The sequence below is a fragment of the Gambusia affinis genome, linkage group LG21 (genome assembly GCF_019740435.1).
Source record: "Gambusia affinis linkage group LG21, SWU_Gaff_1.0, whole genome shotgun sequence".
Taxonomy (NCBI): domain Eukaryota; kingdom Metazoa; phylum Chordata; class Actinopteri; order Cyprinodontiformes; family Poeciliidae; genus Gambusia; species Gambusia affinis.
The window spans coordinates 4,182,742-4,197,962 of record NC_057888.1 but is presented as its reverse complement, the minus strand read 5'-3'; the positions used below and the strand labels follow the sequence as shown (position 1 = coordinate 4,197,962).

The following is a 15,221-nucleotide window of genomic DNA, read 5'->3' as shown; positions in this document are numbered from 1 at the left end:
AATTTCGCTTCTGATTGACATTAAAAATTACTAAAAATTTTTGACATGATAGATAAACTTACAAACGCAGAGTTACTTGAAGTCCCAGGGGCTCCAGGCGGGCCCGGAGGTCCAGGAGGGCCAGCAATGGCCACAGCTGGTGAATCACAACAATTAGCATTGATTATGAAGGAAGGTTTTCTTCATATAATCGGCTACACTAATAGATAGACTTGGTTACATTGGAGTTAATTCCTTATCCTTCATTGGTCCAGATAAGTATTTTAATGAGATAAATAAATTTGTTTCCAGAATAAACTATTACCTCGTTATTTAAAAATCCTCAGCTCTGATATTACTTTTAAAACTTTATTCTGTATAATATTTCACAAAACAAGGACATCATACATCCACAGTGTCTTCTGTATACAATCCTGGAAGGTTTTTACCTGAGCCGTATCTTTGTGGTAGTCCAGGCGGTCCTGGAGGACCAGGAGGACCGACGGCACCGGGTCTGCCGTATCCTGGAGCCCCAGGCAGACCAGGCATCCCCGGGGGCCCAGGTGGTCCAAGCACTGACTCCCCTTTAGGTCCCTAAATGACATCAAGAAAAAAAAAATTTATACAATTTTATTTGTATGGCAAATATGAAGGTGCCTTCCAACATAAAAAGACAAAAATCAGCAACTGAAACATTACATTTCTCCAAAAGTCGTCATTTAACATCAAAATGTTTGTTTATCATGAATTAAATCAACTTTAAACAGGTGGGTTTTAGTCTATATTTAAAGGAACCAGAAGCAAAAGACCTGAGAGGTCTGGAAGGTTGCTATGACAACAGCAGATCTTTAAGCCGTTCAGTGATTTATAAAGACCTTTTTAAAGTATTTTAAAGTCTGTTCTCAGAGCTACAGGGAGCCAGTGTAGGGACTTTAGAACTGATGAGTTTTCCTGGTTTTAGTCAGAACACCAGCAGCAGCGCTCTAGATCTGCTGCAGCTGGAAGATTTTTTTAGACAGACATTTTGCAGTAACCAAAGAAACTGAAGATAAACGCATGGATGAGTTTCTCTAGATCTTGGTGAGTAATTAGTCCTCTAATCCTGGAAAAGAAGTTACTGATTATATTTCTTTAGAAACCCAACAAACGACAACTCACCACCAATCCGGACCTCCCAGGTATGCCTGGCTGGCCCGGGAACCCGGCCTCCCCCTTTTCTCCCTTCTCTCCCTTCATGCCTTGGTCACCCTTAATCAGCTGTAAAAACACGTAGGAGAAATTCACAAATCAAGAACATCAGCTGAAGAAAACAAGTGAAAGAGAGAAACTTACCTGTCCACCTGCGGGGAGAAATGAACCTTAAAAAGGAAAAGAAAAAAGCTGAAAATGGCTTTTAAGTCAAGTTAAGTTTATTTGTCAAAGTGCTTCACACAATAAAAACATAATACTGCAACCAATTATAAAACAAGCAACAGCCATAATCAAAACCACCCAGCAAATACGCTGATCAATATTCAGGATATATTTAAAAAAATATATTTAAAGGAACTCAGTGCTTTCCAGTTTTCTGGAAGTTTGTTTCAGATTTGTGGTGCATAAAAACTGAAAACTCCATATTATTAGTCATTAAGAAGTCCCAGAACATTTCAGAACCCAGTTTAATTGTTTCATCTGAGCCTGTTGCAATAAGAAATTAATGAACTAAAAAATAAGCTCAGTAATTTCCCTTCTGATCTTCTAGTGCTGTTTAGTGGTCAGGTTTGTTGTAATCCATTTTATTTATGGTTTCAGTTGTAATGATTTATATTTTCTTTTTATTGTGGGTTCTACTTTGGATAATTAAAATATCTTCCAGTTATCTTTACAAAATTAAACATTCTTGGTCTCTGAGTGGCTGAACTTGCATTATTATGTCACTGAACATGGTTTCAAAACAGCAACATTAACATTTATCCCAATAATTACTGCCAAATTTGTTACAGTGATAATCCTAGGCTGCACAAACAAAATCTCAAACATTCAAATCTCATTATTTGTTTTAATTTTGAAGAAAAAAACAGTTTTCTACTTACTTTGGGGAGCTGGTAACCCTGGAAGTCCTCTCTCCCCTTTCTCTCCTTTGGCTCCTTGATGGCAGTTTCCTTAAATAGAAAAAAACTCAACATGACTTCTGTTGTGTTCCCGTCTTTTAATTCAGACCGCAACTATTGAAAAGAAAGTCAGACAGACCTGACACAACTGTTCCATTGGGATGAAGCTGCAAACAATGATTTAAAATGCATAAAAAATCAAGTAATAAATATAATAATAGAGAATCCGATTATGTTTTCTTTCGATGATGAGTTGCAGTCCATGCAACAACAAACTGGATGTGGTTTCATTTCTACATCTGACAACTTGTGGCACTGAACCTTCACCTTCCCGTTGCTCCCATGCAGCATGCAGCAATATTTCAGAAGGACCCTGCAGAATTTCTAAGGGATGAAAGGTCGGTTAGTGTGAGAAGAACATGCACATTACTGGTGGAAAATGGGAGGATTAATGACGAAAACCAGACGGGCAGGCAAACCCAAACTATAAAAGGTGAACGATTAAAACGTGAAAGACAAAACGGTTGATTGAGCCATGCTTTGTTTGCAGGACTGTAACCTACAGGCATTTTGCAGTGCGGTCTGGGAGGGATGGGGAACACCGCCTTCAAAAATAAGGAGAAACAGGATGGTGAACTTTAAAAAAAAAAAAAAAAAAAAAAAGACAAACAGTTGAGAAAAAAATAAAATAGAAGGATATTTACTCCTTTAGGGCAGTTGAACATTCCTGGCTTGCCTGGGGGTCCTGGAGGTCCTGGAGGCCCCTGAAACCAAAGGGAGCAGAAGGAAAACATCAGAGCAGAAAGTGAAAGTGGGAACATTATAGAGTTCTTTTTATTATTTTTTCAAAAGCTGAGAAAATGCTGAACAATATTTTCAGTTGTTGCTCCACCTCCAAGTGAACAACTACATCTCACGAGTCATTTTATCACTTTCTGCATTTCCATTAATCATATATTTGCAAATTGGAATTATGAAAATAAATTTGTTTAATGGAAAAACGCCAATTTACGTTTTTTTTGCAGTAGGATGAGCTATATTTCATTAAACCCTTTTTACACATTGCATGAGTCATGTGATCAACAACAGGATGTTACTACTGGCAGAAACGACGAAGAAGATGACAGACCAGAATGTCTTTCAGTGACTTATCAAACCTTTTCACCTGTAATTTGAATAGCATTTTTTACTGAATGGAAACACTGCAATTGCAAAATTGATGGAATATCAACAAAGTTTTCTGCACATTTGTAAAGGAAACGCAGCTACATGTGAGGGCTCGCAAGCTGCGAAAATGTTATATCCTTGAATCAGTAACTATGTATTTGTTGCCAAAGTCCTGCAGCAAGAAAACTTTCCCAAAGGATTAATGACAACATGCTCCACAGCAGTGGTTTTAACATGATCTATTTTTCTTTTATAAGTCCAGAAATCATTGTTTGTTCTAGTTTGAGAATCTGAGACAATAAGGTGGATCTTGGCAAAATGTTGCTTTGATTTGGGCACTAAATGGTAAGCATCTTATTGTCTGGGTGGTTTTCTTCTACATATAGGACCACCAGAGCTTATCAAGCGATTATTGTGGTTTTTGTTCCAAACAATTGAAACCAAGGTGCTTTCTAGAATATTCAGCCATGTTGAAATGTTCTGGTTTCTTCTCCTAATTTGTACTTTGACATCTGATATAATGTGCAAAGAGTAGAAATTGTGAAAAGACGGGATTTAGTAAATTTTGGTTACTTCTTATTTTTAAGCTTTATTTTTTAATGTTTTATTATTATGTTTTCTTATTTTTTCTCTAAAATTTTACATGTTTTTATCATTATCAATGTAAATGAATGAGAAGTTTTGCACTCTGCAGGGATTTCTCCCTCTGTAGAAACATTTTATAAAAACAGTTGACTTGTAAGGCATCTGATTTGGGATTAGCAATCTGAACCAGATATTACGGGCTGACAGTACCTGGTTTAAGAAAAGCTTCTTTACATTTTTAATACTGCAATTTCTGAGATAAAACTATACTTATATGAGTTTTAGGATGTAAAGGTGTGAATACTTTCTGGTTGCACTGTAATATGGAATTGTAATCATACAACAAATTATGGCAGGATCATATTTTTAGCGGATGAATGATTGTTAAAATGAGCCAAACCCACTGGGAGGCCATGAGAGTCTCCTTTCTCTCCTTTTGGACCCAGTAATCCCGGACGACCCTGCCAACAAAAACAGAAACATTTTCTACAAACACTTCAAGTTTCATCTCAGACTGAAACCAAATCGATCGCTGGGAGAACTTTTAATTAAATTTAATAGCTGTATGTTTTTACATTTCACTGCTGGTGCTCACCTGTCGACCAGGGAAACCGATTTCCCCTTTTGGTCCTGGTGGTCCAACTGGACCCTGTTGGTGAAAGACCCACAGAATCCAGCTTTACTTACAGATGCAAACCAAATGTATCTTGCTCTCTGGGGAAACTTACAGAAACTCCAGGGGCTCCGGGAACGCCGTTGTCTCCCTGCCAATATGGATACATGCACTGCGCTGTGACTTAAAGGTTTTTCTAACGTAGTTACATCCAAACGTCTCACTCACATCCATTACTTGTGAGTCTAACGTGTTAGAATGGGAACCAAGTGAAATGTTTATAAGCGCTGACAGGTTTACTTACCTTGATTCCTTTGGTTCCCAACGCTCCAGCCAGACCCGACATTAGGGATCCATCCGGCCCGGTGAGGAATCCGGGTTCACCCTTTTCACCCTGCAGACAAACACACCAGGCGACAATAAGTGACAGGAGAAAAGCAACACACCAAGTTTTATTTATTCTCATTTTTCAAAGAAATGATAATCCACCTTCATCCCTGGAGGTCCTTGTAAACCTTGAAATCCAACGTCACCTTTTGGGCCTTTTGGGCCCTATAAGAATATTGGAAACTAAGTATTAAAAAAATCAAAACCTTTTTTTTACGTTATTTTATTCAGAACTAACTGATCTTATGACACTCACAGCAGGAACCTGAGTTTCAAATATTCCTGAGAAATTGAAGGCACCATCTGTAGCATTAAGCAGAAGCTAAGAAAACAAGAAAATGGCCAAAGGTTAGGCACACCAGGATCTGTGTTACAATCTGAGAGTCTGATGCCGCTTACATCCTGGAGGTTGATAACCGGTCCTGGAGGTCCAGGCGGTCCTGGAGGACCAGGCACACCGACTCCATCTTGACCACGTTCTCCCTGAAATAGACCAATGGGAGTTTAGTTTTTTCTTGGTTATAACCACTGGTAGTTACGCATCTATTGGTAATTGGTTCACCTTTATTCCTGGATCCCCTTTGTTCCCGTTTGCTCCCTGTGAGCACACACACACACACGCACACACGCACGCACACACACACGCACGCAGCAAGTTAAAGCAAAAATAAATGTATTTTCATGTACTGCAGGATGGGATCGTCATTGTTCTGCTATATATTATTGTTTTCTTTTATTTTGATGCGATTCTTACCGTAACTTTCGTGATTTAATTGTTAAGTGCTTCTTGTTCTTAAGTGCTTTATAAACCAATCAATAATTTACTCAAAAGTTTTTAAGCCACGCCCCTTTTTGGGGGCTTGTCACACATCAAAATAAGGGTGTGGCTTAAGAGCTTAGCAACAGGTTTACTATAGGACCCTTTATTTATATCATTTTTGAATTGCAGTTGGGGGCCCCACAAAATCAGTCTGTGGACCACAAATGGCCCCCTGGCCACACTTTGGACAACCCCAACATAGCATGTATGCAATTATTCTTATTTATTTATGTATTTTAATAATATATTTATTGAGTTTTTGCAAGTATGAAACATAGAAAACATACAGCTCTGGAAAAAACAAGAGCCCACTGCACTGAACCCCATTGAAAACCTGGTTATTCCACCAGATATTGATTTCTGAACTCTTCCTGAGTTAAAACATCAGTATTGTTGTTTCTAAATGAACATAAACTTCTGAAAAAAAGGTCTGAAAACACCAGATCTTTTTTGTTATTTTAGCCATTTCTCATTTTCCGTAAATACAAAATTTCTGCTTGGAATACGAGTAGTTCATAGAATAAAAGAACAATGTTTATTTTATCCAAACATGCCTATAAAAAGTGAAATTAGAGAAGCTAATCCTTTTAAGTGGATTTTTTTTCTAAAGCAAACAAACATTGAACATCTCTCACCCACAATCAACACTTAGTGTAAAAAATTACATCAAATAAAGATTCAATTACAAAAAGAAAAAAAATGGAATTAATTATACTAATAATAATTTTAAAAACGCATGTTAAAATAAAGGGATAACAAGCACACATAAGTATACAGATAAATAGAATAAAGTTTCAATCTTCTTGCTATGTTTGCAATAATTTGTTCTAAAAATAAAATCTCACCTTTTCTCCTTTCGTTCCGTCCAGACCAGGAAGTCCCGGTGGTCCTCTAACACCTAGCTCACCCTGCAGACACAAAACAACACCTGCATAATGAACAAATCTCCAGAATTTAACGCCATCACTCAGAGATCAACACAAAACAGCATCGTTTCCCTGTGCCTCTGTGATTTGGTTTCATTTCTTCTCCACAGACTTCAGGTCAGACAGCAAGCAGCCAGAATCCGAACAGCATCTTTAGCAGCATGTGGCAGGAATCTGGTGAGCCGTGTCACAACGAGGGCTCATCTCACAGCGTTTTACTGACACTTTTAAGAAGCTTGTCTGATTTGGTGCAGCAGATATCAGGCTCACCTTTTGACCTGGCTTTCCCGGGCTCCCCTCCAAACCATCGTCTCCCTGTAACAGGCATGAAGGGGAAAATAAAGAGGGGACAAACAAGAAAGTTGAGCTATGTGTGAATAAAAATGTCCGTCTGCGAAAATATTTGTTTCACTGAGCGCTGGCTTAACATTAAACAAACCCTTCAGGGGGGAATGAGACGGTTAGATCGCTCCCAGAATCAAATAAGTGTCAACATGAACACACACAAAAATATTTCACCTTGGGTCCGGGGGGCCCGGGGATTCCTGGCGGGCCCTATAAATATAAATAAGGTGAGCAGTCGGCCCTGGTGGCGTGATTATGCTACATGAGGAAATGGATCACATTTATTCTGTACCTGAGGACCAGAGGAGCCTCCGAAATCCTCCAGCAGGCCGGATCCTTCCAGGTCCTAAAAGAGGCACAAAAGATAACATAAACTGATGAAACTGTAAAAAAAAAAAAAGTCTGGAGGTATTTAAAATATATTTCTGCTAAAACATGGCTAAAAACACATCAATATTTGTAAACTCAACTATGACCTTATGGAGTAAATTAAAGATTTTCAGACTTAATAATTGATTCTTCGTAAAGAAAAGTGATTTTTTTTTTTATTAGGCGAGCTACTTCTGCAACTGCAACTTAAGAAATTCAGGAGTTTTTTCAAAATGTTCATTAAAACAAAATAAAAAAAATTCAGCATGATCAGAACATGTGGAAAGTTCTGATCATACCGAAACGAGATTTTATATCTCATTAACCAACATATAAAATGTGAAACTCTCTCAATATAATGAGATGAGATATAAACCAATTTCCAAATTTAAAAACTAGAGAACTGTTTTTAAGTTTTGGTAACAGTTTATTTGACGGGTTGTGAATAAGACTGTCATGACACCGTCATAAACGTGACGTAACACCTGTCATGAACATTTCATCCAAAAGTATTACTGGTTAAACTTTGTTTTTAATAACATAAAGCTACATCATTTGTAAAGTTTAATCAGTAATACTTTTATAACAAATTTATGTCAGATCATAATTTCTTGGTTAATGTCATAAATATTCATGAGGACTTACTCATGTTCATTACAGGTGTTATGTCACGTTTATGACAGTGTCGTGACAGTCTTATTCACAATAAAGTCTTACCATAGTTGTATATAAAATGGTTTGCAAGATATAAAACTTGGCTATCATTTTAACGAGATATAGGACTCATCTAATTTCATTAAGAAACTTGTTGTAAGGAGGTGCAAAAGTTGGTAAATTACAAACTTTCTTGTTACAAGATAGAAAATTTGTGGCTGATGTTGCCCAAAAAATGGTATGATAGAGAATATTCCACATTTTCTGCTTTTCTTTCCTTTCTTTTTTGGGGAGGATTTTGCTAAACAAATATGCCACGTCAAACAAGAGTCTATTTCTACTTTTCTTTATAAACACAAGAAAAAAAAAATATAATCATATATGCATGTAAATATAATAAAAAGTCTGAAATCAGCTACCAAGTGTGAATAAAAATACTTAACGGAACATTAGTTTAACACTTTTTGTTTTTGCACGTAAAAAAACTGTTTTGCACATTTTGTTTTTAAAGTGCAAAACTAAGAATCTTGTTTTGATCAAAAAGGAACTCTTCCTTTTGAAATGCTTGTTTCGCTTTACCAAGAGTAATGGACAGAAACTTGTGAAGACAGTAATCTGAGAGCATTAAAAAACAAATGCACGCCACACTTTTCAGATTGAATTTGTAAAATTATTTGGAAAATCACAATAGAATAAAATGCATTAAGTTTTAGGTTAAATGTGGGGGAAAAAATGTAGAAAAATTCCAGCTTGATGAATTTCTTCAACATAAGACACGAGTTGATGGCAGTCAGTGACACACTGTACCTCGAGCGCCATGGCGAAGCGTCTTCCTGAGGGTCCGGGCGGCCCAGGAGGTCCAGGCAGACCCCTCGGACCGGGCTGCCCCTCGGTGCCAGGTGACCCAGGTAACCCTGGAAACCCTGCTGGACCCTGATCTCCCTGAGAGACAAACTGAGTATTAAATCATCAACTCTGAATCCCCTCACTGGCTCTCCAGCCAACAGAAAAAAACTCCATCCTAATTATTGCTGCTAATGGTTCATTATCCTTTCAGACGAGCAGTAAATAGATGGTACCTTTGGTCCTGGTGCCCCGCTCGCTCCAGGCTCTCCCTTTTAACAAACAAATGAAAAATAATGAAATTAAATTAGCGGTGCTGCCGACTGCAGACGGCTCTGGCTGGCGTTAAAAAGCAGAGCGGCTTTTAAAGCAGCGCAGACTTGTTTACATTCAAGCTCCCCTGTTTTATTCCTCCGTGGGGTCACCTCATTAAGAGCCAGGCTTTTTATGCTGGATGGATGGTAATTGTTTTTTTTTGTTTTTTTTAAACCAGACTGTTTGCAGAAGGTAAATTAAGGTTGCCCTGTGCAGAGGTTGCCATGGCAGAAATTACGCTTAGGCAGGTTTTCAAGTCAGGACAAGAATCGTAGATATTTACAACGTAAAGATGTGAAAAAGGAGAATTTACAGGGTTAATGGGTTCTCTTAAAATGGTGCATTTAATTTCTCAGTGATGAGTTTTAGACTCACCTTGTCTCCTTTCTCTCCTGCAGGGCCCGGGTCGCCGTCTTTTCCATCGACTCCCTGCAATAAAGGCAACAATTTATTTATATTTTAACTTTTACTTCCTGAGAGAAACAACTCGTAACAAGATAAACTTTTTTTTTTTTTTTGGTCAACATTTTTTACGTTTCCTGAAGGTTCTTTAAACTTTACAGTAAATATCCCTGCAGCAGTAAGGCTTTATGCAAATTCAAAAATATATATTTTTTTATGTATAAAACCTGCAAAAACAGAGACAGTAAAGTGGAAGGTACAAACATTGGAATACTATAAAAAAGTATATTTCAGTAATTCGTCAATAAAATGAATCTTATGTTATAGAGATCTGTGATAAATTACAGCTTGTTTTCTTTAAAATGATTGTGGCTTGCTGCTAAAGAAAAATCCAAATCGCTGATTCTCAGAAAATGTGAAGAAGACACAGAAGACACAAATTTTAGTGCCGAGATTAAATAATCCCATTTCAGATTAAAATGAGATTAAACTCACTGCAAGTCCCGGTTCTCCATTCTCTCCATCTTTCCCAGGAGCCCCAGGAGGCCCCGGAACAACACCGCCAGCTGAGGATCCTGGGAGGCCAGGCAGCCCTGGGGGGCCCGGAGGCCCTGGGGGGCCCTGAGGATACACAACATAATGTTGACAATTAATATTTTAACCTATAGTGCTTCCTTGAACAGATTAGGTTATGTTTATGGTCTATACCAAACATGTTCACATATTTTTTGCACAAATGTCATTCTTAGACCGTAAAGTTTCCGTCTATTTTAAACTCTTAGACTAGACTAAAATTTTTAAGTGAGCTGAAAAGAGGTTGTTTTAGGGTCTCTGTCACTTTAAATCCTACTGAGCCGGCGCTGGCCACGCCCCCCAACCCAACGTTTGCACTCACACGAGAAAAAGGCTGCAAACAGATGAGCAATTATACAGCCGTACATGTTTGAAAAGCATTAGTAGAGCCTCCTGCACAACCAACAAGAATGCAACAAGTGATCCACAAAATACTTGTCTTTTCCAGTAGCCATTGTACAGTGCATCCAAAGGTAAAATTAGCTCTGTTTGGGTTGCTAGGTAACAAATCAGTGTCACTCAATAATTGGGAAGTTTCTGAAATGGCTCCAGACACCAAACAGCATCTGGTTGGTTTTTAGAAGCAGTTGAGACCCTAACGATAGAACAACAAAGTGCAAAATGTGAAACAATCCCCTATCTACTAATTGGATAGCTGATTTTTCTTAAAAATAAAGGAAAATTATTTATACATTTCTTACTGTGTGTTGGTCTAATTTATCGAATCTAAATAAATTACATTACATTTTGTGGTTGCAATATAATAAAAACTGTTTTGGCTCCTTACCCTGACAACCTCCGTATCGCTGTCAAAGTCTTCGAATCCAGAGCCCTCCTGTGTAAAATCCAGGTCCTTAAAGTGAATTTATGGCATCGACATCTTAAAAAGAGAAGAAACGTATGAGGAACAAACCTTGGAAGCTTTGCTGGGTGGACCAGGAGGTCCAGGAGGCCCCGGAGGACCAGGAACCCCCAGACCAGGATCACCCTGAGGAAGACAGCAACAACATGAACTGTTGGAAAGTGTTTGAAAACAAAGACTTTAGACTTTATTCGTTACTTTATCTCCTTTTGGACCAGAATCTCCTGGTAGTCCAGGGAATCCTGCTGCTCCCTGGAAAAAAACAAAACAAAAACCAACATTTTAACCACGCTGAGAACCCAGATAAGAAAATTAAGGATTAAGATAAAACAATTAAAAATGTCAAATACAATAAGCACAAAAATGGAGATCAGGAAGATACAGAGGAGTTTTAACGCCACTGAAGATGGAATAAAAAGGAGGAGTTAATATCCACCAAATATTTTGAGAAAACTTGGAAATTTGGAGTTTCAGATATTGACATTTTTTTTCCACTTTTTTGAAAATATTTCTGAGATTAATCTAAAAATTTCTGAGTTTCTCTAGCATTTTTTAAATTTGTCAAGATAAAAAGTTTTTTATAGCAAATGTTTGACTTTTCAAACAGAATATTTCAAAATGTCAGTTTTTCTAGCAAATTTTAAACCTTTAAAGCTAAGAAATGCTTTTGTTTTTCTAGAAAATTTCTGAAATTGATTTCAAAATTTTCTTTATCTTCACCACATTTTTAATATTTAAACTCATAAATTTCCATTTTTTTCTGAAGATTTCTGAGGTTAATCTCAAAATTTCTGAGTTTTATCTCTGCAATTTTTTCAATTTTTCAAACTCAAATATTTTCAGGTTTTTTCCTACAAATTTTCTGATATGAATCCAAAACTTTCCTCACTTTTTCTCGTAAATCTTTGACTTTTCAAACTCAGAAATGTTAATTTTTTTTCTAGAATGTATCTGAGATTAATCTCAGAATGTTTGGAATTTGGACTTTTTTGGCAGAAATGTTCTTTTTTTCTATCTATAATGTCCGTAGTATTGTGTCAAAGAGAGAAGAGTGTGCACCTAAAAACAAACAAAAAATGTTTTAACTATTTTCCCCCAAAGTGATGATGCCCTGGGCAGAGAGCCACATCCTTTATATTTAGAATCACTGCTGATTTTCCTACGTTTTGTCCTCCATGTTGGATAATTCCTACATAATCTCATTTGATTCTACCTTTAACAGTAAAACATGAGACATCGGTGAAAGAGTTTTTACTCACTGGCAGCCCGCGTTCACCTTTCATCCCCTGGAGAACAGATAAAAATAGAAACACATCCATCAGTGTGAACTCTGCTGATAAACAACACATCACTGCTGCTCTGGAAAAAACCTGAAAGCTGCCGATTGCTGTAAATCAAACAAACAAGAAGATTCAATTTAAAAACTCACAGGCTCGCCATCTTTCCCAGGAAGCCCAGTTGGGCCTGCAGGTCCCTTTGGCCCTTGAGGACCTCTTGGTCCAGGATCCCCTCCCCCACCTACTGCTTGTCCTGGAGGGCCAGGAGGTCCTGGAGGACCTGGTTCACCTGGTTCGCCCTTCTGCCCTGTAGACACCTGAAGGGACTGAATGTTGAAGACAATTCATGTAAATACCTTCATCAACAATAAATCTAATAAATAAATATAGTCATTCTTATGTTATGATGTAATCAAAGGAAGGTTTCTGCTGCAGTAGCTTTAAATAGGACACATTCAGCTCCGTATATCTGGGACAGAGTGCTTCACAGAGCTACACTTTAACGTGCTTAAAGTGCAAAACGTGTCCAGGAGAAGAAGCCAACTTACAGCGCCGGCTCGTCTCTCAGAGGCATCCGCCCGAGATGTTGCTGCTGTCAGAAAAACACGTGGAGAATATTTCATCAGTTCAGTTTCAGCTATGAAACAACAGACCAGAATGAGAAAGACGTGCTGGTTTGCTGCAGGTCAAGAGAAAAGAATACAGAGATGAGCGGTAAAGCGCCTCTTTAGCACCATCTGGTGGCCATCTTCTGAAATACAGCAACAGGTGCTCAAGAGAAAATATTTTAAATTATAATACTCAATAATAAATACAAATAATACTATTATTACTATTAATAACATATCCATGTAAATGATAAATAAAATTATATTGATCAATAATAATATCAAAATAGACATGCATAAATATCAATCAAAAATGTAAATATATTAATAGATATTAATACTTGTCATCAAATTTTATTTAATATGCTACAACAATATTAGAAAAATAAAAACTAATTCATTTCTACAACTAAAAAAATATTTGATAACATACATGTATAAATTATTAAATTAATAATATTAACAATACTGATAATAAACATATGTGTTTATTATAATAAACATAATTAACATACAATAATAAATGTTTTCATTTAAATATAAATGAAAAGTTGGAATTTATTAATGAAAACAATTATAATTAGAATAAAATATTAGATCAATAAATAATGGAAACTCAGAAATGAATGCATTAATCCATTTTAATACAAACATATTTGCTAATTTATTTTTAAACATGTATTTTAACTAACTTAATAAGGAATGTCCAATAATAATAAATAAAAATAGACTAATGATAAAAATTAGTAAATATAATCAAATTTAATAGTACTGTATTAAACTTATAGGAAATATAAGTTTAATACATTTTCACATATTTAAAAGAAACTATAAAATTAAGTGCTGGTTAATAATCAAATTGCAATAATAATAGTGATAATAATGATAATAATAATAATAATAATAATAATAATAATAATAATAATAATAATAATAATAATAATAATAATAATGTTTTACCTCTTAAGGTGGTCATTTCCAACTCATGGCCAGACGACTCCTCATCATCTCCATCTTCATCATCAATTGGAGACGGTTCAGTGGGCGGAGCTTGGACTGGGACGCCATATGTGGGATCCGGTGCTGGAAAAAGCTACAAACCAGAAATACAAGCTCACATAAATACAATCTCACATATAAAAAAAAAAAACCAACAAAACATTAAAATATGTAAAAAATACAAATAAAATAGAAATTATGGAGGTATGCCACTTCCTTCCTACTTTAAACTCCACTGAATGTTTACAAAGCAAAACAATTTTCCCATAAAAAGATTAAAAACACGTCATTCAAGATGTCTTTACAAAACGGAAACCACTTTTTTAAGCTTTGATGAGGCAAATGAGAGCTAAACCTGAAGAACATTCATGTTTCAGAGATGCTGATTTTAGTTTGATATGAATATAATTTGGTTTAAACGATGCTAACTCAGGGTGTCAAACTCCTTTTTGTTTTGGACCAAATAAAGATCATAAAAGCTCTTAAAGGGCCGGTTGTGGCAGAATGTATCGATAAAACCTTTTCACAAACTGTTAAAGTATGAAGGAATTCTTAAAAATACATTTTATTGATATTCAGTGTGATACTTATTGCGATATTTTTGCAATAAAAATTAAAGTATTTGTGGGACTAATTTAGAAATATTAGCTCTTATTTATGACGGTAAATGTGCCTTTTTATTACTTGCTGCATAGATCATGGGCTATAATCTAACATGAATTAAAGCTAAAGAAGCTGTTTAATACAATTTATATCATTTTAGAGAAAAATTAGCAATAAAATCCCAATTATTAGCATAAAAACATTTGAGGATTTGTTGATTTTGTGTGAATTTCCACAATAATTCTCAAGAAACTGGAAGGACTGATTGATATAATTTGTCAGTAAACAGATAAAAACTGCATTGATTTGATTGATAACAAAATATTTAAGCTCACTTAGTGTTTAGTCTAGAATCTAACGTGACTTTTTTAGCTTTATCTTCTCAACAATAAGCTTCTTTTTATTTTTTTATTTATAAACAAAGTCAGAGATCCAAAGCATAAAAAGGGCTTTGAACCTTATTAAGAATAAAACAATTTCTATTTCTTTTTATGCCAAAATTTTTACCATTCTTGATTTGTTCAGGAATAATTCTTAACATTGTGCATTACGTGGCATTTACAGAAGTATATTTTAAAAAACACAATAAATGTTGTGCAACACATAAAACTACATTTTGTATATAACAAATTAACTGTCTTTTTATATCATAAACATTTGGGAGAAGCTTTCTTTTTCACACTGACTTGGAATATAATTGGATATTTTACAGCTACGTCTTTCCTGGTGGCCATCGTCAGAACTGGGTGACGACGAGATTTAATTTAACAAGACACACTTTCAGCTGCGGATCTTTTCATCCGG

The 15,221-nt window shown here is 36.0% G+C and overlaps 1 protein-coding gene across 5 annotated transcripts in view; it reads right to left on the bottom strand.

Moving 5' to 3' along the window:
• LOC122824302 (collagen alpha-1(XVIII) chain-like) overlaps window positions 1-15,221 on the bottom strand; it is a 57,878-nt gene that overhangs the window by 3,673 nt on the left and 38,984 nt on the right. The window contains exons 8-38 of one of the 5 annotated variants that reach the window (XM_044104734.1): window positions 13,776-13,908; window positions 12,756-12,799; window positions 12,360-12,533; window positions 12,190-12,216; window positions 11,129-11,182; window positions 10,982-11,056; window positions 10,856-10,921; window positions 9,991-10,116; window positions 9,469-9,522; window positions 9,015-9,050; window positions 8,743-8,877; window positions 7,205-7,258; window positions 7,087-7,122; window positions 6,838-6,882; window positions 6,487-6,549; window positions 5,384-5,419; window positions 5,221-5,304; window positions 5,078-5,143; window positions 4,924-4,986; window positions 4,739-4,828; window positions 4,550-4,585; window positions 4,417-4,470; window positions 4,226-4,282; window positions 2,774-2,833; window positions 2,633-2,674; window positions 2,209-2,236; window positions 2,052-2,120; window positions 1,312-1,337; window positions 1,138-1,236; window positions 429-573; window positions 63-136 (exon numbers count right to left, since the gene is read on the bottom strand). In XM_044104734.1, the coding sequence (XP_043960669.1) occupies window positions 63-136; window positions 429-573; window positions 1,138-1,236; window positions 1,312-1,337; window positions 2,052-2,120; window positions 2,209-2,236; window positions 2,633-2,674; window positions 2,774-2,833; window positions 4,226-4,282; window positions 4,417-4,470; window positions 4,550-4,585; window positions 4,739-4,828; window positions 4,924-4,986; window positions 5,078-5,143; window positions 5,221-5,304; window positions 5,384-5,419; window positions 6,487-6,549; window positions 6,838-6,882; window positions 7,087-7,122; window positions 7,205-7,258; window positions 8,743-8,877; window positions 9,015-9,050; window positions 9,469-9,522; window positions 9,991-10,116; window positions 10,856-10,921; window positions 10,982-11,056; window positions 11,129-11,182; window positions 12,190-12,216; window positions 12,360-12,533; window positions 12,756-12,799; window positions 13,776-13,908 (2,151 nt within the window). The remainder of the gene's footprint in view (window positions 1-62; window positions 137-428; window positions 574-1,137; window positions 1,237-1,311; window positions 1,338-2,051; window positions 2,121-2,208; window positions 2,237-2,632; window positions 2,675-2,773; window positions 2,834-4,225; window positions 4,283-4,416; window positions 4,471-4,549; window positions 4,586-4,738; window positions 4,829-4,923; window positions 4,987-5,077; window positions 5,144-5,220; window positions 5,305-5,383; window positions 5,420-6,486; window positions 6,550-6,837; window positions 6,883-7,086; window positions 7,123-7,204; window positions 7,259-8,742; window positions 8,878-9,014; window positions 9,051-9,468; window positions 9,523-9,990; window positions 10,117-10,855; window positions 10,922-10,981; window positions 11,057-11,128; window positions 11,183-12,189; window positions 12,217-12,359; window positions 12,534-12,755; window positions 12,800-13,775; window positions 13,909-15,221) is intronic. The other 4 variants (XM_044104736.1, XM_044104735.1, XM_044104737.1 and 1 more) reach the window with 4 other exon arrangements.